At 40.9% G+C, this 26,884-nt stretch overlaps 1 protein-coding gene across 1 annotated transcript in view; it reads left to right on the top strand.

Annotated features, from left to right (window-relative positions):
- Positions 1-26,884, top strand: part of FRAS1 (Fraser extracellular matrix complex subunit 1) — a 434,689-nt gene that overhangs the window by 174,743 nt on the left and 233,062 nt on the right. Inside the window, 8 exon segments of the mRNA XM_038582341.1 lie at positions 2,783-2,866; positions 4,519-4,620; positions 5,136-5,327; positions 10,131-10,220; positions 12,235-12,270; positions 13,529-13,676; positions 15,101-15,244; positions 16,795-16,929. Of these exon segments, the coding sequence (XP_038438269.1) occupies positions 2,783-2,866; positions 4,519-4,620; positions 5,136-5,327; positions 10,131-10,220; positions 12,235-12,270; positions 13,529-13,676; positions 15,101-15,244; positions 16,795-16,929 (931 nt within the window).

Here is a 26,884-nt window from a genome sequence, read left to right as displayed (position 1 = left end):
GGCTCTTCAGGGTTTTTCCCAAGTTCCTTTCCTTCTGTTTACTCATCCTTGATCAAGAGAAATCTGTCCATACCCACTGTTTGAAAGCTGCAAGGGTAAATCTCCTACCGTTGGCTAACTCCCCTTTATGGATCTGTAGCCAAATGCTAAGAAATGTGCATATCTCTTTGTCCGAGGGGCTGGTGGATTTTCAGTTAGTGTAGCTCTATTGTACCGAGATTGGATCTTTTCCTTACCTCCATAGCCCAACCCTCTTACGTTCTGAGCACATGAAACAAAAACTAATCTCCAGTTTGTACCTCTGCGAAAACTCTCTCCTTCTCTCTAGGTGACCATGTGCTTTATCACTTGAGGCACCATCCTATCCCCCAACTTTTTATCACTCCCTCTACCTCCTCCAACATACATACTTCCCACTCTTTTTTCCATTTTTACATTATGGGCTCTGATTAGGTGTAGAAAGAAAGATATTGAGGAAGGTGAGGGCTGGTACTCTGACCACCTCAAAAGATAGTGACCACACACCAGAGGGATGAATCTGGGTTGTGTTGGATATAGAAAGGCAGAGAATTAGACAGAATGATGTTTTTTATATCTATTTAGGTTTACACAGCAAAGAAAGGTCATAGAATGTCTTATGTTCAATGGGACTTCCTCTTAGCAGTGGTAGAGGTTGGCTGTGTTACTTTTTGGTGGTGAAATTTTAATCTCTTTCTATACCTGTAGAGGTATCATAGTGGGAGCATATTCTGTCAAGAGCTGTTAGCTATAATACACCATTAAATTTTTATCATAAATATTTTTATTTAAGGAACATGAAAAACCATAATTAAGTATATCCTTAATGGTAGTTCTACCCTAAATTGTAATAACATTAATCATATATATATATTTTTAAATTCCTGAGTTTACTAAGGGTGCCATGTTAGACCTGGAGTTGGCAAACTTTTTCTGTAAAGAGCAAGATAGTGAATATTTTCAGCTTTGTGTGCTGTTCAGTTGAAAGAACTACTCAACTCTGCCATTATAGCACAAAAACAGCCACAGATATTACGTAAATGAGTGGATGTGGCTGCATTGCAGTAAAAGTTTATGGAAACAGGTGGTAGGCTGGATTTGGCGCATGGTCCATAGTTGACTGGCCCCTGTGTAGACTATACGTTTGGAAGAGCAAAATCTACATAGCCCAGAATGATATGGTTCAAATATATGACAGCAACAAAATGCACTGTTAAATAGTCTTTCCCATTTTTCTGACCCACTTTGCTGTTCATCTTCTTATTGATATCTCTAGTCTCGTTTATGAAGCACCAGCCCGGTGAGGTCTTCCCGCTTAGGTAGTTCTCCTATATCCTGGGATATTTTCTCTTTAAATACCTTTCCTGGGACGCCTGGGTGGCTCAGCGGTTTTCTGCTTCTTGTAAGAGAAAGTGAAGGTAATTGTTCAGGAGGTGTCTTCTATGTAAAATAAACCACTTCTTAGTCCTTAAAACTTATTATAACCCTCCTTGCTCTGCCTTTAATTTGTCTACGCTCTTGCCATTCAAAAGGGTATAATGATAAGTCAAAGTGAGAAGCTGACTCTTTGGCATTAATGAGGGGACAGTTGCTGTGAAAGTTATTTACAGGGTAGCAGAGACAAAGGGTCTGATATTCTGGGAGCGGGAGTGGTAGAGGGGAGAAGTAGAGAGAGGGCATGGGGGTTCTTTGGGCATTTAGTCTCTGTCACCCACTTTGTCCATATTCCCAAATACCTAGGAATACGATTTTTTTTCATGTTAAGGAACCCCCTAATGCATATATGTAAATGTGCATTCACATAAAGATGCACAAGAATAGTGAAGTAGGTTATCAAGAGAGAAATACCTTCATTCCGAGTTTAGCAGTAACTCAACAAGAGTTTAAGTGTTCTTAAGTATTGGTATGGCTGGTGCCCTACAGTTTCCTTCCAACCATTTGTCATTGTCAGGTCAGCTGTGTGACCTTGTCCAAGTCACAAAACCTCTCTGGTCTTTACTTTTCTTGTGTGTAAAGCAAGGATAAGAACATGTACTTCATAGGGCCATGTAAAGCATTAAAATAGTGGCTGGCGGGGATCCCTGGGTGGCTCAGCGGTTTAGCGCCTGCCTTTGGCCCAGGGCACGATCCTGGAGTCCCGGGATCGAGTCCCACGTCGGGCTCCCGGCATGGAGCCTGCTTCTCCCTCCTCCTGTGTCTCTGCCTCTCTCTCTCTCTCTCTCTGTGTGTGTCTATCATAAAGAAATAAATCTTTAAAAATAAATAAATAAATAAAATAGTGGCTGGCAAACACTAAGTACTATTCTTACTATTATTTTTAAAAAATATATTTTATTTATTTATCCCTGAGAGAGAGAGAGAGAGAGAGAGAGGCAGAGACACAGGCAGAGGGAGAAGCAGGCTCCCTGCAGGGAGCCTGATGTGGGACTCGATGCCGGGACTCCAGGATCATGCCCTGAACTGCAGGCAGACGTTTTAACCACTGAGCCACCCAGGCATCCCTCTTTTTGTTATTATTTGTGCTTTCGTTTGCTCTTAGAAGAGGATAGGACTTGAGTGTGCAGACCTCTTAAGAGGCACACTGACTTTGGAAGTGCTAATTCTTATCAAAGCACTGGATGACTAATAAATGCTAAATGAGAGGAAATTGCTATTTATGGATGCTTGAAGCACATGATTGAATTGGCTATGAATGAAATTTTCCTGCTGTTGTGGGTTTTATTAATGTCTCCTTTTATTGGATTGTTCCTTTTTTGGACGTAAGGATGAAGCTATAGTCCGAGTTCCTGGAAAATGTTGCCCACAGTGCTCTTCCCAATCCTGCTCTGCATCTGGCCAAGTGTATGAGGTAACCTGTGATGTACCCCCTGCAGATGTTTTGACAGATGTCTCACACATATGCCCTCTGCCCTTCCAACCACCATATTTCCCCACCCTCTTGTCTGAGTCTTTGCCAAGATTAGTAACTCAGTATATAAACAGCTTTTTTTCTTCTCTTTGTGGCGAGGCTTTATGAAAAAATTAAATTGAAGGGGATTAGAAATATAAAGGAATGTGCTGGCAGGCCGCACCTGGTTCACGAACCTTGTTGAACTTACTGTTTACACGTCTCGAAGGAAAAAAAAGGACTATCCTGGTTACTATTCAGTTTACACTTAGGCTGGAGGCCCTGGGAATGTCTCTCTGTTTGGTTCATATCCAGAGACAGCTTCCCTCTGCCTTACACTGTGGGGGGAGGCATGGGGGTGAGAGGGGACTGAGGGAAGGGAGGGGAGAAGTTAATGGTGGTGGAACCTGCATACTTGAAAGTACTATTGGAACAGTCTAGATAACTGTGCCTAACACATAATAGGTGGCAAATGAAAAATGTGTTCAACAAATTGAATGAATGAATGAATGAATGTTCTGTCTCAGGACTACACCCAGCTGAGGCAAAAAAAAAAGGTCACATTATTCAAAAGCAAAGAACGTACAAAAAATACACCCAACTACTTCCCTTGCTTGCCAGCCACTCTAAAGAAGACTAAATAGGAATTGGAATTATGACTCTCAGTAGAGAATCTGGAATTGGGTAATAAGGAATGAATGTCACGAATGAACATAACTAATTGGGAAAGGACTTTTGTATGTACTAGATCTGTGTTGTCCAATACAATGTGTGCCAGATTAATTTCTACTGGAAGAGATAGCCTTTATATCTATTGTGATAGTTTTGGTTGCAAGTAACAGAAATACTCCTCTAAAAGTGGTTAAAATGAAAACATTTTTTTAATCTCATATAACAAGAAGTCCAGAGGTAGGGTGGTTACAGGGTTGATCAACTCAGGTCTTAATGATGTCTTCAAGGATCTAAGGATCTTTTTCCCATCTTTCCGTCTTGCCATTTGCAGCTTGTTGGCATTGGCTTTGCATCTTGTTCCCTCGTGTCCCCAAGGTGGCTACCTCAAGACTAGCTCATGCACACACAACCATTACTAAAGGATGGTGGGGAAAAGGGTTGGCTTTTCTTCTTTTATGGGGGAGAAGAGTCTTTTCTTTGACCTCCACTGTTCTAGCAAACTTCCCCTGAGGTCTCCTCAGTTAGGACTGGGACAATGCCGTTGCCTATTTGTAAGAGGAGCTGGGAACGTGGCTGTAGGAGCTGGGTCTCCTGCCAAAGAAGAAGGGCTAAAGAGCTAAAGAATGAGCACTGATTAGGCAGGAAACAGGGTCTTCTTATTAATCATGATGTTCCAGGGACCCTTTGTGCCTGGCAGAGAGCAGACCCTCAGCACATCTGTGGAATGAATACAGTTGAATAAAAACGAATGCAAAGCTCCCTTTGGACATTTATTGACTTTTTCTTAGTTGCTGTTACTGCCTAACTGTTAACATTTCTCAGGAGTACATTCAATGTGGCTCAGTTAAAAACTGTAATAAAAAATTGTGTGTCTTATGTGCCTGTGTTTCTATTTGATGTATGTGACACTTGATTTTCCACTTTGTCCCTTCTTTATTCAGCATGGTGAGCAGTGGACTGAAAATGCCTGTACCACGTGTATATGTGACCAGGGTGAGGTCAGGTGCCACAGACAGGCCTGCCCTCCGCTAAGATGTGAAAAGGTATTTGAGACAGCATGGCTTGGTTTTCAAAGCTTTATTCTGGGTCATTTAAGAAATGCATTTCTAAGTCCGTTGTGTCTTTTGAGGGAATCAAAAGTTTTATGACATTCAGAAATATTAGGGGCACCTGGGTGGCTTAGTTTAAGCATCTGCTTTCAGCTCAGGTCATGATTCCAGGGTCCTAGGATCGAGCTCCACATCAGACTCCCTGCTTAGCAGGGAGCCTGATTCTCCATCTCCCTCTGCTGCTCCACCTGGTTGTGCCCTCACGCTCACTCTGTCAAATAAATAAATCTTTTTTTAAAAAAAGGAAATATTAGAAAAAGATATGAAAGATCTGCTTTCTAGGAAGAAGGGCTAAGGTACAGGGGAACTTGCCTCAGCTGGGTTAATTTGGGCAGGCAGGGAAAGGAGCAGCATACAGTGTTGGCACTTTATGTCCTTCTGCCTCATTGGCTCAATGTTTTCAAACTCTCCTGAGAACTTCCCTTTACATGCCATCTTTGTTTCTTCAGGGTCAGAGAAGGGCTCATCGGCATGGGGAATGCTGTGAGGAATGTGTGTCTCCTGCAGGAAGCTGCTCGCACAATGGGATTGTGCGGTACCAGGATGAAATGTGGAAGGGTTCAGCCTGTGAGTTCTGCATGTGTGACCGTGGCCAAGTGACCTGCCAGACTGGGGAGTGTGCCAAAGTGGAGTGTGCCCAGGTAAGAAGCGACAGCATTTCCACTTGGACTGTAACAGTTCTCTTCAATGGGAAAGGAGGTCCCTCACCTATTCCTTACTTTTTGGCAGCAGAGGCGACAACCAGGTTGACCACTCACATTTCACAGAGCCTTCTAGCACAAAGATTCTGTGGTTTAAAATAAATGCCACTGTTTGTTCAGATTGACTTGGAACAGCCCCCTGGAGCTTTTAGTTCTCCATGCATCTGGTCGGATTGGAAGCCCTGCGCCAGAGACATGAAAGGGAAGGACATGCTATGGGACATTAGCCTATCAGTCAGCGCAGCTGGACGTCATGGCTGACAGGCCTGCCCGGCTTGCTGTGGTTGTGAAACAGAGGTCCGCAGGTGCTCCCATGGCCCAGCTCTGTTGCAGGCCCTACTGGCAGCATTTAGCAGAAAGGAGAGCCAGCACCTGCAGGTTGCTTCTGTGAATCAGGGAAAAAAAATAAAATGTTTTTGTTTTAAAGAGAGGGGAGGGGAGCCTCTTAAATAATTAACTCGGTTGACCTCTGTTGACTTCTGCTTTCTGCAGAATTTCTAGAAGCTTCTAACAAAGCAGCCTCTGTTTGGACTATAGATGTATATTGTAGGGAAATTGCCTTTTTTTTTCCTCTTTGAACTCCATTTTGACCCATTGCAAAACAAATTGCTTTGAAAGTTGTCTCCTTCTCCCTCACCACTCCCGTCCGCCCCACCAATTTCCCGCAGGGTTATGGACTTGAGTAGATGAGGGAAACTCAGAAAATCTGAAGCAGTGAATGTCTGTGAAGGCATTTTTCTTTCTAGTTCTTCACCCCCACATCTCAGCTCTCTTAGCACCAAGCCTGAGGAGGAACAACCTTTCAAACATGGCTGTCAAAGACAGGGTGATTTTTCATTTTGCCTCCTACTTCTGAGTCTTGACAGAGCTGACACGTATTTAGGTAAAGAGGGTCTTGCTTTGTGCAGATTTATTTCCTGCACATGTCTTTTCATTTCTTTTCCTCCTTTATGTCTGGGGAGTCACAAGTGTTGGACAAAGATGAGAAAAACCCCAGTCAGGGCCCTTTTTTCTTTTCCCTTTCTCAGGCTGAGGCTGGGCTTCCTGGCCTTGCCAGACTGCCGGGAGGATGCTGGTTTATCTTCTAAGGTCTTAGTTTGCCAAATAATAGCCTAGGCTTTATGGAAAATGTGGGAGAGGTGATTCTGGCAGGGTGGATCCCTCGGCCACCTACTTTCAGTTAGGTCTGAGCAAAGAGTCTCACTCACAGAAAATGATTTGCCCCGTGGTCCCCAACGCTAATGCATTTCCAAGTGCCTGCTGTCCTCCCTGACGCCTGCCTGTGGCCCTGTGTGCCAGGTCTTCTCTGCTTTTAGGAAAAGTTGGGGGCAACTGCTGAGGGAAGTGGAGGGGGCCGGGTTCCCGTCCAATCACCCCACATCCCTGCCTGCTTCCCACTCCCACCCCAGCCTCTGTTATGAACTGAGGAGTTCTAATGTCTTTAGCCCATTCCTCCATGTCTTTAGTTAACTAACCTAATGTCTTCCAGGTAACATCTGTGTTTCCAAGTGTTGTTAAAGTCATTAAACACTGCCGAAGTGAAATTTTAACCAAAATTGACTCTTACCAAAAATATCCCTTAGCCTTCTTCTTTCTGTGCCATACTTCTGTAAATAGCTCAGTGAACGCCTGGAGTATGAACTTCCTAACTTCTGCTTAGCTTGGAGATAAAAAGATGAATAAGACACATCCTAATCTCAAGAGTTCCCAGGCTTTGAGAGGAAGTCAGATACATCAACAGAAATCGCAATATGCAGTGGCATCAACAGTGATGGAAATAGGAATGAAATGCATTAGGAGCATCTGGAGAAAATGACCATCTGCCAAGGGGAGCCCTACAAGTGTGCTGTTGATATTTTTATTCAGTTCTACCCCACTTTCTCCCTTTCCTAGGATATCAAGGCCATTTGATTCCTAATCCCGGATACCAAGGGTAGATTGAGTTGTTATTGTTGTTGTTTTTTTTTTTTAAGTTTATTTATTTATTCATGAGAGACACAGAAAGAGGCAGAGACATAGGGAGAGGGAGAAGAAGGCTCCCTGTGGGGAGCCTGATGCGGGACTTGATCCCAGGACCCTGGGATCAAGACCTGAGCCAAAGGCAGACGTTCAACCGCTGAGCCACCCAGGCATCCCAAGGGTAGGTTAAGTCTAAATATATGTATATCCACAAAGATGCAGAAAAATAAACTTCTAGAAAAGACAGAACCGTGCAGGTTCACCATTATAATAATGGTCCCATTGTTTATCAACCACAATGTTCTGAGTAGCATGGAAATCAGCACATAATTTTTTCTTTGTTAAAAAAGGAGAAAATGGCATGGCCTTTGTTTTTGATGTGTCCAACCAACTCCCTAGATATTGAAACATAAATACATCAATAGTGAAATAGCACAGTATGAAGATTTTCATTTTTTTCTGTATTTTATGTTAACTTTGAACATGAATTCAGATGGAGAAGTCAAATTATTTTTTTTTATGATAGTCACAGAGAGAGAGAGAGGCAGAGACATAGGCAGAGGGAGAAGCAGGCTCCATGCACCGGGAGCCTGACATGGGATTCGATCCCGGGTCTCCAGGATCGTGCCCTGGGCCAAAGGCAGGCGCCAAACCGCTGCGCCACCCAGGGATCCCTACTTTTTTTTTTTTTTTTTTTTTTAAAGGACCTTGCATTCATGTATTAGGCATAGAATGGTGCTGATGAGGGGGGTAGGACCGAAGCTTTTAGTAAAATGCATGGAAGAGGGTGAACACACCAGAAGTGTGAGGTGCCTTTCCCTTCTCCAGTGGAGGAAGATTCCTTCATAAGAGTGTTTCCTTTTCCAATGGTCAAGCTAGTGGAATCACACCATCTTTGCTATGATGATGGGGTGTTAGTGTGATTCAGTGGGGAGGGGTTAGCAATTGCATCTGGCCTATGGCAGCAGAATCCTCTTAGAAAGAAAAGAATTAGTTTTGTTCGGCAAAACAGTTTTTCTCAAAGCAAAAATCAAATGCTAATTGGAACAGGTTCCCCACCACAGTGAACTGACGCAGTTTGGAGCATCCAGGCTTCTTCTATAAATAGCATATCTATTTACAACTCCCTACCTCACCAAAACTGAATCCTTGTTCCCCTGCAGCAAGGCTTGCTGTTTATTTATAGTAGTGTTTGAAGCCTCAGAGCAGCCACCCTCCTTGCCTTCCTGGGATGATGCAGGCTCCATTTTCAGTTTTGTCTCTATGTACTATAGCGGGCATTCAAGGAGCATCCACACATTTTGCTTTTAATGGAAATACACGGACTCTGTCTCATTTTAAAACATTGTTTTAAGCAACTTAGATTACATGCATATAAACCCCCTATATGCTTTGAAAGCAGATTTCACTGTCTCTGGGTTAGGTCTATATTACCAGCTGATTTGTCATGTTTCTGCAAAACAATTTATATGTAAATACACCCTCTCTCTATAGCATCCACTGCTTTCCACTGGCCTCTGATTGGCGTGACATTTTGATGGACAGTGATCTATACACAACTTCTGTCTTCTTGAAATCAGTTTTTAGACATTGTAAAAAGTTGCAATAAAAAAAGTTTCAATCATGTAATTTTGTATTTCTTTTAAAAGTTTATATTTCCCTCCGTTAAAATAATACATACTCATTTTAGAAAATTGATTCGCAAGAAAAGTAGACTTTAAAAATCCACCCATCATGCTACAATCCAAGACAACTGATGCTTTTATTTTATATATTTTTAGTGCAAGTGTTTTTAAACATAAATATCACTGTGATTATTCTGTTGCACAATTTTACATTATTCAATTTTTACCTAACATGGTTTCTGCAATTTAAACATAATGTAGACCTAAAATTGGATAATGTCTTGATTTAAAGAAACATAACCATTCTTTAGAAATGGAAAGTGCTTTAGAAAGTGGAAAGTGTTTAAGGAACACTCGTTATCCTATAGATCTATTAGATGTTAGTATGTGCATATGAAAAATTGTAAACAGAGATTGTATCTTCCACAGCAGATTTCTTGGGAGGTAGGCTTCAGAATTTATAATTATTTAATTTTGATAGTAAGCATTTGTTATTTTATAATAGAAATAAAAATGAAATTATTAATATCGGGAAGTTAAAATAAGACTTTGAAAGTTAAGCATCTACCATCTAAGTGTGACCTTTTTCCTTCTTCTTATAATTAATTTAAAAAATAGTGATTATGTGAGTTGGATAACAGTTTCAGAATATTGAATAAAAATTGGTTTTCTGCTGTTTAATTTATGCCTGAAACTATATCTGTGCATAAAGGGATGTATCTGATTTTGTATTCAAGGAAAACTGTTGGTTTGATTTGAACACTGTTAATGACACCAAATCACAAGTTCAGATGTTGTATATTTAAGATAGCCTGATCCTTTTCTGAAACTTGTACCTTTCTTTCCAAGATTACAACAATTAACAATCTTGGCCATTCTTATTTGTGTGAGCTTCTGGTCATGAGTTGGAATCGATGGAGGGATCTGTGCACAAGTATCACAAGAGCTGGAATGAAAAACCACTTGGGGGGGTGAGCTGTATGGCCTAGATTGTCCATGGGAAGCTGACAGGGAGAGAGGGAATAAGCAGTGGGCCCAAGCAAAGGGTGGGCTAAGGTTTTTCATTCTAGTCAGGGAATCCAGCTGTTTTTGCAATTTTAGTAGTGCTACCTAGAGATGGTAATTTGATAATGTGCCTCTGCAATCCTTACTTCTACAGGGTGAAGAATTAATTCACTTAGATGGAAAATGCTGCCCTGAATGCATTTCAAAGAATGGGTACTGTGTTTATGAAGAAAATACAGAATTTGTGAGTAGCAGGCTAATAACCAGAGACTGTTAAAAATTAAATAATAGTTCAAAACTAGTTTAATGAGGGGCCATTACCTTCCCATATCTTTTAACCATTCACGTGTTCAACAAGTGTGATTGTGTACCTACTATGTGCCGGGTACTAGAGACACAGAAGCAAGTAGCAGACAGAGTCCCTGGTCTTGTGAGCTTCCGCTCTAGTGTGGGGACACAGAGGACAAACATAAGCCTGTCCCACACCAGGTGGTGACAAGTACTGCCCGGGGGAATAGAGCAGCTAGGGAGGAGCTGAGGGACTGAGGGACAAAGGTGCTTTTTCTACATAAGGTGGCTAGGGATGTCTCTTGTGCAGAGAAATTTTAGCAAAACCCAAAGGAAGTGAGGGAGCAAGCCACATGGATATCCGTGGAGAGAAAATGTACTAGGAAGAGGGGCTGGCAAATGAGAAAGACTGAAGTAGAGGTGTGCTTGGTGTGTTTGAGAAACAAAATGAACACGGCTGGAACCAAGTGAATGAGGGGGAAAGGATTTGGCGAGGAGGTCCACCAGGTAGCCTGGACACTGTGGTATATGTGTTGTGTTTTTGCCTTGGCACACACAGGGGCTGGGAGAGCTTTGAGCCCCAGTGCTCTGATCTGGCTTACCTGTGAAAGGTTCACTTCGGCTGCTCTGCAGGCAGGAGATGAGAGGGGGCAGGACTGGAAGTAGCTGGTCTGGTTGGAAGGTTTATAGCAATAGCCCAGAGGCAGTGATGGTGTTTTGGTCTCTGGAGGAGGTAATAAAGAGTGATCAGGATTATGTTGCAGGTAGAATTGATCCTGATCACTCTGTATCACCTCCTCCCTAGACCAAAACACCATCACTGCCTCAGGTAGAATTGAAAGGATGTTGAGGGATTGGATGTGGGGTAAAATTTTCATTTGTGAAGGTTTTATTCCCCAATCTATACTTTAAAAAATTATATACCCAATGGAAAAAACATTTATCTTAATTTCTTCAAATTTGCTCTATTTATATAACCCATATTTTCCACATGGGGTTTTGGAATGTGGATAAATTGTGTTTTAAAAAATAGGCCAGTTGACCACAAAGACAACTGCTTCATTGACCAAGCAGAATAGGATGATAAGAATTGGGATTAAGTCCTTTGATTCCTATGTGCTGTTTCTTCGTGATTTGGGAAAATTGCCTCTGTCAAACCTGTATATGCTGGGGAGAGAGTACTGTGTAGGATTACCAGTACGGGCTCCTAAATTCAAATATCTACTTTGCCACATACTGAGTATAACCTTGGACAAGTTACTTAATCCTCATCTGTGACAAAGGTTATAACAATTGTATTTACTTTATGAGGCTATTGAGAGAATAACACCTGTAAAGCACTTAGAACAGTGCCTGGCATATTTAGAAATAAAAAAAGAAGCTAAAAAAAAATGGCACCATTGTTGTTATTATGCTATTGACATTGTTTCCTAAGTGGTTTACAGCTTAGTCATTTTTATTTCCTAAGCATTTAGGAGATTAAAGGCTGCCTATAAATAATTGAATTTCTAATTTCTCAATCATACTATCAATTTTCCTACCTGTTTTTAAGGTAAATTAACCCAGGTGGAATTAAAAAAAAAAAAAAAAAAGCAAGTTGTGTTAAATGAGTCTAAACCCCCATAATGCTGTGGTACCATATAAGACTGAAGAGTTTGCCAGGCTTAGACCTCTTGCCTATGAAGTTCTTCATGTGGAAGCAAATTGAAGCCAATGGCTTAAGCACAAAGTAAGAATAAGAATTAAAAAAATCTATTCCGAGGCATGTTGTCTTCACCTTATATCATATACTTTTCTTGTTTTTTTGACATATATAGATTTTTTTTCTATTCATAAGAAGTGAATGAAGTTGCATGTTATTTGGATAAAATGGATAAGTATTAAATGAAAAAATAAATAGATCAGCCTAATGGCATAAATAAACCAGCTTTTAGTGGTATAATAAATGCATTTTTTGTTGTTGTTCCTAGATGTCCTCAAATGCAAGTGAAGTTAAACGTATTCCAGTAAGTATAGATTTTTAACTCTAGATTTGACTCATTGAACTTTTGCCCCTTTCTTTACCCAATGTTTTCCCCAGAGTTAATAACTAATACTTCTCTAAGTACGGGCTCCCACATGTATCTTTCCCCCTTTTTTTGTGATATTTTTCTTCTTCTGATTTTTTTTCTGGCCTAGAAAATTCAGTTTAACCACCAGTGCAATTTCATATTCCTCAAAGCATTGGGAGCTTTTGGGGTTTGGGAGTGTTAGTTTCCCAAAACAAAGCTGAGTGTTCATTCCTTCAAGCTTTTTTGCAGGACCACTCTATATGGTCCCTTTCTAAGGGAAAATGTAAGCACTTTTGTTCATACAAGCAAGCTCATAATTCTGGAGCCTATAGAGTCAGGGGCCTGGGAATCCAGTCTGCCTTGAAATGGAAGAAAAGCCCTTCTGCCTTCTCAGATAATATTCTTGATTTTTCTAACATTGTCATTAATTTTTACTAACTATAACCACATTAATTCTTTGGAATATTCAACATCAGTTGGCTTGGTAAACATTTTATCAAGTATTTATATTATAATATGATCTAATATCCTCCCATTTTACCTCCTCATCGCCCCAAAACATTCTGATAGGAGCCTTCATCTCTTTCCTATCTCCAGGGTGAGTGGGATAGTGAGCAAAAAGGAATTGCTCTTTATAGTTCACTTTGAATTCTCCATCAAAGTACTAATGTTTATTACCATAATTTGCTTGGCTGAAAAGAATATTTTAGCCTGAGAAAGCCCATGGCACATCTGTAGCCCACTAAAAGATGTCATACAAGAGCTTTCATTTTAAGAATATAATAACTCTACTGTTACTCTTACTGGAGTAATTATGAGGAAATTCAGGGCTTTAACCAGCTTCCCACTGTTATTGTAAAGATTGTATGTAATGTACCTTCTAATCACTAGGCACATAGTAATCCCCTCTGGTGTTTTTTTTTTGGTGAGATAGGCTGAGAAACAAGTGTTATATGCTTCTTGCTTATTCTGGGAGCCCCAGAATGCTTTCCTAGTTTTTCTTTCTGCCTGGGTTATACATTAAAATAAATCAATTATATACAAAGAAGGAGAAATAGTATCATTGACTACTGTCCTGTTTTAGAGTTAGGTTTGTATGATACTGAGCAGGACCTTCATTTTGTCCCTTATGGAAATTCTAAGTTCTCCACCTGCAAACTGTCTTCTGAATTTTTGCAATTCCGATAACATCATTCTTTACTGTTTCATGTAGGAGGGGGAGAAGTGGGAGGATGGCCCTTGCAAGGTGTGTGAGTGCCGGGGCTCTCAGGTAACTTGCTATGAGCCCTCTTGTCCACCGTGTCCAGTGGCCACACTAGCCCAGGTGGTGAAGGGACAATGCTGTCCAGATTGCACATCAGGTGGGTCCATGTCTGATTTATTTCTACTGAGATATTTTTACTGCCAAAAAATTCTGAGAGACCTTTTTCTTTCTTTCTTTCTTTTTCTACTACAAACCTACTAGGTTTGTTTGTTTGTTTTTTTCTTGCTGATTTTTCTAACAAATGTGTTACTTAATCTTTGCCCATATATTTGCCAAACTCAGCAGATTATGGGTATGTGATCTTGGGCAAGTCATTGACCCTCTCTAAATCTTAATTGCCTCGTTGATAAAATATACCTTATCTACCTTGAAAAATTGTTATGGATATCAAATAACATAAAGTTTGAAAACTTGTAAAGGCAAATACATGTGTTAGGACTGGTCCATTATTGAAGATATAAGAATAATTGCTGAAAGTTTGTTACAGGTGTCCACTTTTTATAAGGTGAGCTATTAAACAGATGGTTTCTTTTGGAGTTCTCAAATCGGTTTTTGAAGTTAAAAGACTCATTGATTTCTTCCAAAAGAAAATTTTATCTACTTGTTCTGCAACTCTGCTTTCAAATCACCTGGGGTTGAGTTAGTTCCAGTTAATAATTGTTGGCAAGTACTGGCATTGCTCTGGCTGTGCAGTAATTTGCATATATAAGTTTAGTCTCTCTTAGAAAAGTGGCATTTTCTTCCATTCGTATTTCATAATTAATTGTTTTCATCTGTGGGTCACAATTTTTCATATTGGCAGCTGCTTTGTTGCACTCAACTTATGTTGGCCGATCACAGTGTTTATGTGAAGAGTTTATCATGGGAAAAGCAAAGCAACTTTATGTTTTAATTATGTTACCTTCACCAAAGTGGCTCTCTGTGCTTTCCAAAACAAATATTTAGTATATTATAATGTACTATACCTTGAAAATCAGGTCCTTAAAAACTTCAAAACCTTTAAGAAGTCCTTTGCTGACAGTTGCCACTGAATTCAATGATAATCCCAAATGCTGGGAATGAAATTTGGAGAAAAAGAAGAAAGCTTTTTTTGAGCCAATAACCTTGTTGAAATTGTATTTTGTCTTAACTTTCTATGCATGCCAAAGCTTAAGAAGAATGTCTAAGAAATCATAAATTATTGAATTCATTTAAATCCTATATTACAAAGCTGGTAATTCCTTTTTGTAGAGTCATTCCAGCAGGCAGAAGTATTAATAGGGCCATCCAGTCATGTTTTTAGTGTTTTCCATTTGTAGCTACCAGAGACAGTAATAATATTTCAGACAGGAGATGTTCTTTGAAAGCTTGCATTGAAATCACTTTTGCTGTTTGGCGGCCTTTTTCATACCTAAGTTTCAGAGTTTTCTGTTCTTCATATTCTATAGAGTTCCATATACTCTGTAGATTCTTTTCTGGAAGAATGTAACAGGAATCCTGTGGCCTTTACTAAATTCTCCTCTTCTTTGTCCTTGATTGTAGTTCATTGCCACCCAGACTGCTTGACCTGCTCTCAATCTCCAGAGCACTGTGACCTCTGCCAGGACCCCACAAAGCTGCTGCAGAATGGACAGTGTGTGCACAGCTGTGGTCTGGGATTTTACCAAGCTGGTGCTCTCTGTTTAGGTATGGTTCTGGACAGACAGTCCAGAGGTGGACTGAGGCTCACTACTGTCAAGGAGGGGGGGGGGTGTCCATGTATGCAGGAAATGCACAACTTCCAAAAACCATTAGAAGGTATTAACATCATCCATACATTACTCGGCTTGTCTACCTGCAGGTCTCTTTCTTCTAACATCTCACAGGTGTTTTGATGTTTACTGAAAGCTAGATGATGTGGAGGTTGTGATTGGATTTTTAATTTTTTGAAGACTTTCAAAGATAGTAATATTGCTGGGATTCTTGGTGTCATTTATTACAACACTCAGTTAATCCAAGATAGAACTTTAGAATTGACATGTACATTTGAGATCCCTCATTAGAACTTTCTCTTTTTGTAATTGGGGAACTTGTGGGCCAGAGAAATCGACTGCCTTGCTCAACATCACACTGGTAATACTGTGATAACATCACATTGGTAGTAGAGCTTTTCTCCTGTGGTTTATTGGGGGATCCAGAATGGGTTCACTTCAATTTTTAGAGTTCTTATGCATCTGAGAAGGAGATCTTATCTGGCAGAATTTGGTTTGTTTGAGGCCAGATCATCACTACTTTTTCCCTTATCTCAGACTCAGGCTGCTAATTTTCCATTGAAGAGTGTGTTGGTGGGATCCCTGGGTGGCGCAGCGGTTTGGCGCCTGCCTTTGGCCCAGGGCGCGATCCTGGAGACCTGGGATCGAATCCCACGTCGGGCTCCCGGTGCATAGAGCCTGCTTCTCCCTCTGCCTATGTCTCTGCCTCTCTCTCTCTCTCTCTCTCTCTCTGACTATCATAAATAAATTAAAAAAAAAAAAAAGAAATTAAAAAAAAAAAAGAGTGTGTTGGTTTATACCACAGCTGTGAATATTTAACCTCTTTGTCCCTCAGTATTCTTACCTGTAGAATGGAGTGAAATTTCTAGTACCTTCCTTAGAGGGTTCTTATGAGGATTAAGTGTGTTAATATACATGAAGTGTCTAGAGTGGTTTCTAGGATATTGTCAAGCTTCAATAAAGATTAACTGCTTTTATTATTTTTGTAATTATTTACTTCTCCCTACTTTCTCTTCTGATGCCTGATCTTTAGCCTTTTTAAAAGTCATTTATACCTCTGCCGTGGGTTGTGGAAGAAAAAAGACAAGGGATATTCTTAGGAAAATGATTGAAAGCAAAAGACACTGGGGGGCTATTGGATAAGAAGAGTAGAGTCAAGAGCTAAACTTCCTGGGTTCAGATGCCAGGTTCATGGGACCTCTGACAAGTTACTTCACCTCTGGGAGTTTGTTCCTCGTGTGAAAAATTGGGGTTAATAATATCGGCCCAAAGGGTTGTTGTGAAGATTAAATGTATTCATACATATAGAGCCCTTCATGTGGAGTCTGGCATGAAATATATGCCATATAATGAAGGCTGGTAAAGTTGTTCTCTGTATCTCCAGAGCCTCAGAATTGGGCTACATGAGAATGGGCACCGAGGTGATGTCTCTGAGCTAATGAGAGCTGCCCTTTTTTTCTTTTTCCCACCCTTGCCTGGAGCCAGCCTGCCAGCCTCAGTGCTTCACGTGTACCAGTGGGCTGGAGTGCTCATCCTGCCAGCCTCCTCTGCTGATGCGGCACGGCCAGTGTGTGTCTACCTGTGGGGATGGCTTCTACCAAGATCGCTACTCCTGTGCAGGTAATCACTGGCTGGGCCACCAGGGAAGCCAGCCCTGTCCCCCAAGAGATCCAGGGCCACCAGGAGCTCAGAGTGTGTTTTCAAGTATGAGAAGAAACTCTGAGGGATTCTCCTGATGGGCTGAGAACAGTGGATGAGAGAGATGACACATGTTTTTATAATCTTACTAGTGCGTTAGTGACGTGTGTGTGTGTGTGTGTGTGTGTGGTAAGATTTCTCTAAGTCCTTCTGCACATGCCTAGGGACACTGGAACAATTCTTAATTCAGTTCAGGATTATCATTGTGTTATAAATCAGATTCCTTCATCGTGTAAATACATAGTGCTTAAATGAAAATGAAGGGTGAAATAATATCTATATTTTTTCAAAACTTGATTTCTACCTGAAGAGAGAGGGAGAAACAGAAATGAGAAAGTGACATCATGATAAGAAACTTGGACAAGCAAAACAGATGGTGACATTTACATTTACTCTTACCTTAGTATCTGTATGCTATAGTAGCTTTATGTGTCTAAATTAAGAACTAGTTGAAGTTCTTAATATTATCATATGTCTCTGGATATGTATGTAATAATGTAATATGTATCATGTCTCTGGAGGTCTGAGTGGTCTTCATGTCATTTAAGTGAACCATTTTTTTCAATAGTGATTATAATCATGAGTATAAGTAAAAAAGTAAATGTATAAATAATTTTTTAAATGCAGGAATAGGAAAAATAAATAAATAAATGCAGGAATGGGAGATGGGGTAACGGTGAAAGCAAAGACAAAGGGCCGAGTCCTACGTTTGTCTGCAGGAGGAGACGGAGAATCAGGTATGCTCAGAACCTAAGGCAGAGTGTGCAGTGGCAGGCAAACCTGAAAAGGCAGTCAGGCCAGAGGCAGGGTCCTGGATGTCATACAAGGAACTGTGGTCACTCGGCTCTGCAGCTGAGCAGGAGAAGGTGCAGAGATATGATGAGAATTGGAGGTGCGGGGATCCCTGGGTGGCGCAGCAGTTTGGTGCCTGCCTTTGGCCCAGGGCGCGATCCTGGAGACCCGGGATCGCATCCCACGTTGGGCTCCCGGTGCATGGAGCCTGCTTCTCCCTCTGCCTGTGTCTCTGCCTCTCTCTCTCACTGTGTGCCTATCATAAATAAATAAAAAAATTAAAAAAAAAAAAGAATTGGAGGTGGGCTAGTCTGAGGGTCAGCTCTTCCCTCCTATGCCCTTGGTTAGATTTTTTAGGAAGATCGTTTGGAGAGAATATAGTAAAGAGAGTCAGGACATGGTGTTCACTGGCTATGCGGGCTGAATGAGCTCTGTGGCATGGAAGGTCCTACGTGGAAAGTCTGCTGGCCTCCTCCAGTCCAAGTTGTGGGCAGAAGCAACATCCCTGGGCTTATGGAAACCATCTTAAAGGGAAACACTAGTATTGCTTATGTCATACAGTTATGAGGATGGCAGGGCCTACCCTGGAGCCAGTCACAATATAGAATAAAAGACATGCTAGCTTCTGAGTCCGGCTTGGGTGCTCTTTGCAATCTGTCAAAATAACTTTTGTATCCCCAATGTCAAGGGCTACAAAAAGTGTTCAGCATTTGTTGAACAAGTGTTTGATGAACCCGGGAACATACTACCCTTTTGGGATCCTTGCAGGACCAGTGTTTTTATAGGAATCTCAGCCATAAATGAGGAAAGAACCCCTAATGTTTCTTACTTATCATGTTCTGTTTACCTGTTATTTTAGAACAGGCTCAAAGTGGGCACATCCAGATGCCGTTGTAAGTGTGTAATGGTTGGGCAATTTAGGTAAACTGCTAAAATTTCAATTTGATGAAGTTACTGAATGTAGTCTCTACTCCTTCCTTCTATCCCATCGAAGAGACCTCCTGCTAGTGCTCCTGTGACAGATTTGCCTTTAAAAGGGAATTAATTTCCCCTCGATATTATTCTTCCTTCTATAATACCTCTACTCCCTGCCCCACATCCCACCTACATGTTTACTTTTTTCTTTTTTTTTTTTTTACTTTCTTTTTGGGGGCCATTTTCCTTCTCTTCTGTGTCCAGTGTTTTGTCGGTGATGTTCATGCTGTTGTAGGGCACTTTGAACGTTTCATTTGATTATTGGTTTACGGTAGCTGATTGCTTCCACATTCCATCCACATACCCATACACAAGTGCCTCTGGTAGAAAGTTGCTGGGAAAATTTGTTCATGCTCCCTCCAGGGAATTAAACCAATTTGCTTTAGTTCAGCCTGGTTGCATTTTTATGCATAAAATGAGAAGAAAAAGAGCAAGAAGAGAGAGAGAATGATCTTAAAAATTAAAGCTAAAATTGTGATCAATTTCCATATACTGTTTCAATGCTGAGACAGCCCAAATAAGCTTTCCAAATAAGCTTTCTCATTATTGGAATTTTTTGCAACAATTATGCTTGTGCTATTTTTGGTGGCTTTTCACCATTGACCTTGGAAGTCGGCCAGTCAACCAGTGCTCTTCTAGCATGTGCTAAACTTTTCAAAAAACAGCCTGCCATTTCATGGTAACAACAGGTTTTTCTGGATTGATTCCTCTTGGCAGGGTCATTTATATTATGACCAGCATAATTTGGCATTTTATTGACCCATCAAAACCAAAAGAAAGTGAACACTGTGCTGAGGAAACTAATTACCAGAAATTACCTGATTAATATTCATGCTCACTGTGTTGAATATAGGGTTGAGAGAAAAATATGGGGCAGAGACAAGTGGCACAGAAACACATGGCTCTTCGACAAAAGAGTAGGAGCAGGTAAACCGGAGGGCTGAAGACATGGAGTCCTGCTAGAGAATCTTATCCTCAGGGTTCCTTATCATTTTCCCTTTTCCCTTGAGTTTTGTGGTATACATACACAGATACACAGATACAGATTAATGTGTTTGTATATGTGCGTATATTAATGTTATTACGTTCTTGTGCTTGATTAAACTAAGTAGTCTCATAAATATAGACACATTATGCACCCCCATACCAGTCACTGCTTTGTTTCCTCTGCCTTCCCCAGTTTTGGAGTTTGATGCTTTGATCACCTCACCTGAAGGCTCACTACCACCCAATCCTTATACCAATCTAAGTCAAAGACAGACAATGTATAAGTTGCGTCTTCTCTACAGCAGGTAGGGCCAAAGAGTAATCACCCTCTTAGTGACTAGAATTCATCTTTTAGACCTGGCCCTCAGGCTTCTGCCTTAACCCCTAAGCTTTCTTTACCACCAGCTGGATCTGGTCAAAACATCCCTGTTGCCCGCCCTGTCCCATTCTTCTTGACCTTGTGGCCATCAGGGATGCTGGATTGGGCTTCTACTTTGGTTCCTTCTGTCTTGTCTGTTGTGATCTATTTCCAGGAATCAACAGCCAATCTCTTAGTTGCACCAGCCTGTTGGTCAGGCTTGACTCAGATATAGATGCTCCTTGCTTCCTCCCATCGACCACATGGCCTTGCACCTTTTCTACGTGGGTACCACTTGTCCTGGATTTATTGTATTCTCTCTAATCAGAGTGGTAGGCCCATCGCCTCTTCCTAGAAACCTTGTTATGAAATCTAAGTTTGGATCCAGACTCAGCTCACCATGCCCCGAAAACATTCTTCCTTACCGGTCTGCCTTTTTTTTTTTTTTTTTTAAGATTTTATTTATTTGGAAAGAAGAGTGAGAGCAAGGGCAAGTGAGCAAGCACAGAGGGCGGGGGAGAAGCAGATTCCCTGCTGAGCAGAGAGCCTGATGTGGGGCTCAGTCCCAGGACCCTGAGATCATGACCTGAGCCAAAGGCAGATGCTTAAACTAACTGAACCATCCAGGTGTCCCTTTCCTTATGTGTCTTGCCCCTCTTTTCAGTCAACCCCTGTTTCACTCTGGTGGGGCCACGGAACTATTGCACACATAAATCCTAGGCATGGGAGTTCATAAGAAGAAGAGTTAGAAACAACCAAGCTAACGCACATCATGCAAGATTAGTTTAAAATAAGTAGCTCAGAAGACTATAACTTTGAATAAAGAAAGAACAGAGTTTAGCCTATTTTTATATGTGTGTCAGTGTTGACTTTGGCCAGTCCAAACTTCCAGTACTCACAAAGGCCTGAGGATGGAGCTGTGTATACCTGTGGCAAGTGCTACTTTCATTCTGCAGACCCAGAGATGGGAAGGAGTGTGACATGGTGCTTAATACTGTAGGCTTGGGAGCCAAACCTCCTGAATTCCAGCCTTGGCTCTGTCGTGTACTACAAACCGTATTTTTTTTTTAACTCCACACTTCAATTGCCTGTGGGTAAAGCAGTAACAGTAGTATCTGCCATATAAGCATGGTTGTAAGGATTAAATGAATAAATATTCACATATGTCATTTAGGATGGTGCCTGGCACTTAGTAAGCCCTCCTTATGGGTTGGGAGACTTGTATTTCTGCTTTTCATTGTCCTCCTTCCCCATTCCATTTCTCTCCCTCCTACATTCATTCTCCTTTGATCACTGCTTGAGGTCCTGAGGATATGAAGTGAAATAAGTGTCTATCATAGTTTCCTATAGTGAGCTTGGAATCAAGGCAGGGTTAGCTGCTGATTACAGAGATGTAAAAAAGAAATCACATAAACATACAAATTCATGCAGTTTATTCTATATTCATTGCTGTGTGGCCTTAGATTTTGAAACTTAAACAACCAAGGGAGGATCATTTTGATTCTTACCTCTGCCACTTACTGCTGTCTGGTTTCACACAGATAATTTAACTGCTCTGAGCCTCAATTTCCTCAGCTGTAAAATGGGGACAATGTCATCTACTTTAAACCATTATGATGAACATTAGAAAAAATGTTTGAAAAATGAAAATATGTTATGCCTGGCATAACATGGACATGGACAACAAAAGGCAACTATTGTCATCGAATCCATCCTTTTATTTTTCAATTTATGGGAATGAAAATTGTTTGCATTAAGAAACAAAGAATTTTGTGCCATTTGCTTCTGATTTCAAATAAAATCTACTTTTATATGTTATGAAGAAATAAATATAGGGAACAGTTACCTGTATTCATCACAAGTTAAAATCCTTTTATTTTTTTAAATGCTCAGATTAAGTGTTGAGTCTGGAATTTTGTTTCGTAGCCAATATTATGGTATAATTAGAGGGAAAACTTAGGAGAGCTAAGCCTATAAAATTTACATATAGGATGCTGATCTAGCTAAGATTTAAAAGCTATAGTTTGAACAGAGGAACTTCTGAAGTTAATTATTTATTGGAATTTTGTTTGACCGAAGCCACCCAACCGTTTTTAGAAATGAAATGCTGACCCTTGGAGCTGAGTCCAAGGCAGTGAAGACTTAACTTAAGACTTAACTTAGCATTATGTTTCAGCATGTGGCTTAGTTCAACCTGGTTCTGCCCAGAGCAGAGCTCTTGGCAAAGGCATTTATGAAACCACTGTTCTGGAATCTGCTAGAAGACAACACCTCCTTGTTCTGTTGGGATGGTCATTGTGAAGCCGGCATCCTCCATGGCCCCCTCCAACATCATCCAGGATTGGAGAGTCAGTCCCTATTTCATTGCCAGATTACATATTCAGTTGGGGGCCTAGCACACTCCACCTCTCTGTCTTCACTCATTCTGTTCTGCCCCTAAAATTATATGCTTTGTTCATGTCTTCTTTGGTCTATTATAGCAATTATGGTCTCTCACTTAGTTGCTGAGGGTCTTGTAAAGGGGACTTATTGCTTCAAGTGATACTCTTGTCTCTTCCATTCTGTTCATGTAGGGAATATTTGTTGAATCTCTTTCATGTACCAGGACCTAAGATACAGAGTGAATGGATAGAAAACTGTCCCCTGGGGGTTAAAGAACTTACTTTCTCAGTGGGAGAGGAGTGTCAGTATAAAAGTATATAGATAATTTCAGATACATACTACTCTGAAATCATTACTATCAGGGCTACAAAGGCAGTTTTAAAAGGTGTATTATAGGAAGTGAGTGATTATTGAGACAGGGACAGGTTTCATACTTCTGAATTCCCCATAGTGCTAAGCACATATAAGGTCCTCTGGAATAATTTTTGACTGAGAAAAGTGTAATAAACCATTGCATGGAGGAGAGAGGACAGGAATATACAGGCATGCCTAGACTTTGGCTTACTGGTGACATAACTTCCATTTAGCTTCTATTATTTACTTCCTGTCAGCAATTCCTGGCTAGGTGTAGCCTCAGGAAGATTCCAGAATCTCTATTTTTCCTGCTTCTCATCTTCTTCTCTTTGTCTCCCTCCTCTTCAAGATAGTAGAGTGCCTTATCAGTGCTGGAAGGGTTATTACTCTTTTTAAAAGAATGAAAAACGACAACAAAAAAAACAACTATTATTGGAACTCGAGTAGTACCCATGGAATGTTTTAAGCCAGTCAGAAGGCTGGACAACAGGATTGCCCTCCCAGAATGTGTACATTTCTTGAGTGAACTAGACTCAAGGAAACAGGTGACAATGATATTCCAAGTCCTCTCCCTCTTTGGATGTTCATGTAAAAGTTAAATGGAGAGAAAGTAAAAGCAGCTGGCAGTGTTGTGCCTGGGACCTTTGCTGTGGCAGGGGACTAGCTATATTTGGCATTTGCCTGTGTTGCTCTTAGACCCTTGCTGTGTATGTCAAAAGATAAATGACAGACAAAAGTATCACATACCAGCAGAGAAAGCCTGCCACAGATGCAAGGGAGGTTATCTTCTAGACAGATCCCATTCTTCCCGACAAATCTGAACCCCCAAGTATTTTAGCTATGGATTACAAACTAGTGACAAGTCTTCTGGCTTTCTGTCCAGTTCCTAGGGTTCTCAGTATTTTAGGTAGACTATATGGCATACATTCCTTGTCTCTTTTTCCTATTCTCCACCCTGACGCTCTCCCTACACAATCTTCCCCTCCCTTTCTAGGCTGTCCACAGAGCACACAGCACCTCCATGTTATCACTGTTGAGATCTGAGCAGGCTATGTTAGTGCAACCAGGAAGTCTGAGAACTTTCCTCATCAAAAACTTGGTTTTGGTTAGTGGTCCCTCTGGCTTTTCAATTTCTGTAGACAAATAGACTAAAGGTATCAGTGGAGAAATCAATAGCCATTTAAGAAATAGCGGCTGAGAAAAAAAACAAAACAAAACCAGGAGTCCTACCAGCTGTGGGTTGCCAATGGTCACAGTGGATGAGTGGAATCTGAGAGTTCTGTTTGGCTCATCAAGCTGGATTGAGATGGTCACTGCATTTGAAATCTCTTGCAATGTACTTGTGTTGTAGATTTAGAAGTATAGGCAGAGGGGCAGGAGAGAGAAAGGATAACTTTAAGAACATTCCTCGTGAGCTGAATGTCTGCCATCATCCTCTGACTTCTCGTACCAGTGAAAAGCTGGCCTGCTTGTAAAAATCTCTCTCCATGTGGCCCTGCCAAAGCCTCTGCCAGCTAGGAAGTCATCCCTTTGGTTCAAGCTCTACAAAGACCCTGCTAAAAATTCAAATATATTACCCAAGATGAGTAAATCATTCAGCTGTATCACAAATGTGGTCAATATATTAATTAGGTATTTACCTAGCATGTGTCTTTTTTTTTTAAATTTTTATTTATTTATGATAGTCACACACAGAGAGAGAGAGAGAGAGAGGGGCAGAGACATAGGCAGAGGGAGAAGCAGGCTTCATGCACCGGGAGCCCGACGTGGGATTCGATCCCGGGTCTCCAGGATCAGGCCCTGGGCCAAAGGCAGGCGCCAAACCGCTGCGCCACCCAGGGATCCCCTTAAGGAATAGGGCTACAGGCTTTTTTCCCCCTCCCCCTTGAGTAATTGATTTTTCCCTAAGTATGAAATGAATTCATGTTTATTACAAAAAATAATTTGACAAAGTCAGTCAAATTCAAGGAATAATAAAAAATCAGCAAAAATCCCTGACTCAAACTCTCCCAAATTACTACTGTCAGTTTTTTGGTGAATATCTATCCAATTTATGAAAGTGTATGTGTGTGTGTTATATGCACACACACATTTATTTATTTTTCAAAGGTAAAAATCACACTCTCTATATAGTTTTATTGCCTGCTTTCCCATGTTATTTATTATCCTTCTACAAAATCTTTTTAAAGCTATTTTATAACTTTCCATCTGGGGCTATGCAAGAATTCATTCAGCCAGTCCTCTGTGGTTTGACGTTTGTTCCTAATTCTTCCATTATCATAAATAACCGTGATGCAAACATTTTTAGTAGAAGTTGTGGTAAACATATTTGATTAGAATAAATTCTTAGACCTGTGATTGCCAGGTCCAAGGGTATATATGTACTATTTGAAGCCTCTGGCACTTTAATATGTGGCAGTCCTTTTTTTTTTAAAGATTTATTTATTTATTCATGAGAGACACAGAGAGAGAGGCAGAGACACAGGCAGAGGGAGAAGCAGGCTCCATGCAGGGAGCCTGATGCAGGACTCAATCTTGGGACCCCGGGATCACACCTTGAGCCAAAGGCAGATGCTCAACCACTGAGCCACCCAGGTGCCCCTGTCACAGTCCTTTGAAAAAGTTGTAACTTGTACTCCTACTAGACACAAATGAATGCCTGCTTCCTACCACCCTCATCAGCATTAGGTGTTATGATTCTTCTGGTTTGTCAAGTTGGTTGATGTAAAATGGAATCTTGTTTAATTTTTTTCTTTTATTGATTTTTGGGATTCACATGAGGAGGTTTGACTTCATCTTACTTATCAGCTCATTCGCATGATTAGCCTGGGCCAGTTATTTCTCTTGCTTATCTATCTATGCCTGTCATTCTGCCTGTCTATTCCTTTTGCTCCCATGACCTATTCCCATTTCTCTTCCCCCCCAGCTTCCCACTTAAGTAACTATTCTAATGCAATTTAATATGTGTTGTGCATGTGTGTGCTCAATTTTAAATATTCATAAATATTAGTAGGTAGGTATTTCATTCTTTTCCTTTTTTTTATTCTAAATACTTTATTTTTTAAAGAGCAGGTTTAGGTTCATAGCAAAGTAAAAAGGATGGCACAGAGGTTTCCCGTTTGCTCCCTGCCCTCACACATGCATGACCCACCCCATTACCAACCATTATCCAGGGGTCTGGTTTATTTGTTATCTTGGTGAATCATTCATTCTCCTTTTTTTTCTCCCAAAGCAGTGTTTCTAAGATGCATACAGGTCACTGTATGTACAGATAACCAATTGCATGCAGCTGTTGCTCTCCTGCTTATTTTGCATATCTCTAGCTGTTTATGAAGCTAAAGATTTTTTTTTAATGTGTTTGCTTTTTTTTCCGTTATGAACTCACTCAAGTACAAATGGGTTTTCAGAATGTATGGAGACCCATTTCAGGGTGTCAAGTTTTCTGTTGGCACAGGGAGGCAGGTTGAAGACAGAAACCCAGCCTGGAGAGGACAGAAGTTTAGAGTAAAAGGATCAAAAGTATGATTACTCCCATGAACTTCCTTTCCTCTTAAACTTGTCTGGCATTTGTGCTTCTTAGACAAGTAGCCTTGGCCTCCTGTGGGGCTGTGTTGGAGGAAAGGAGAGTCATCTGGCCAGCATCTGGTCTTCTCTGAAGACAGTTACCAAGCTATTTTCAGTGGCTTTCCGCAGGACTTTTGTTGATGTGTTGTAGAGAACACAAGAGGAGGCCTCTAAAGTATGAGCACCCCGGGAAAGTCTGGAGTCCCTTCTTGTAACTGCTGGAATAATCAACAAGGACTCTCCTTTGGTCCTTTCTAAGAGAACCTACCTTTCCCATAGTCTTTCCCGTCCTTTCCTCTTCTGTTTTCTGCTGTACTTTAATCTGCTCTCTTTATAGTTACATTGCCTTTGACACCAGTCGAGACAGGATGTACTTGATCTCTCAGGGTATGTCACTCATTGGATCACGTACGGCATTCTCTGCTTTCTCAAATATGTCTTCTCCCCATATCTTCATGAGTTACA

Source organism: Canis lupus, chromosome 32 (genome assembly GCF_011100685.1).
Source record: "Canis lupus familiaris isolate Mischka breed German Shepherd chromosome 32, alternate assembly UU_Cfam_GSD_1.0, whole genome shotgun sequence".
Lineage (NCBI taxonomy): Eukaryota > Metazoa > Chordata > Mammalia > Carnivora > Canidae > Canis > Canis lupus.
The sequence above is the reverse complement of the archived record's forward strand: the minus strand, read 5'-3'. Positions and strand labels throughout refer to the sequence as shown.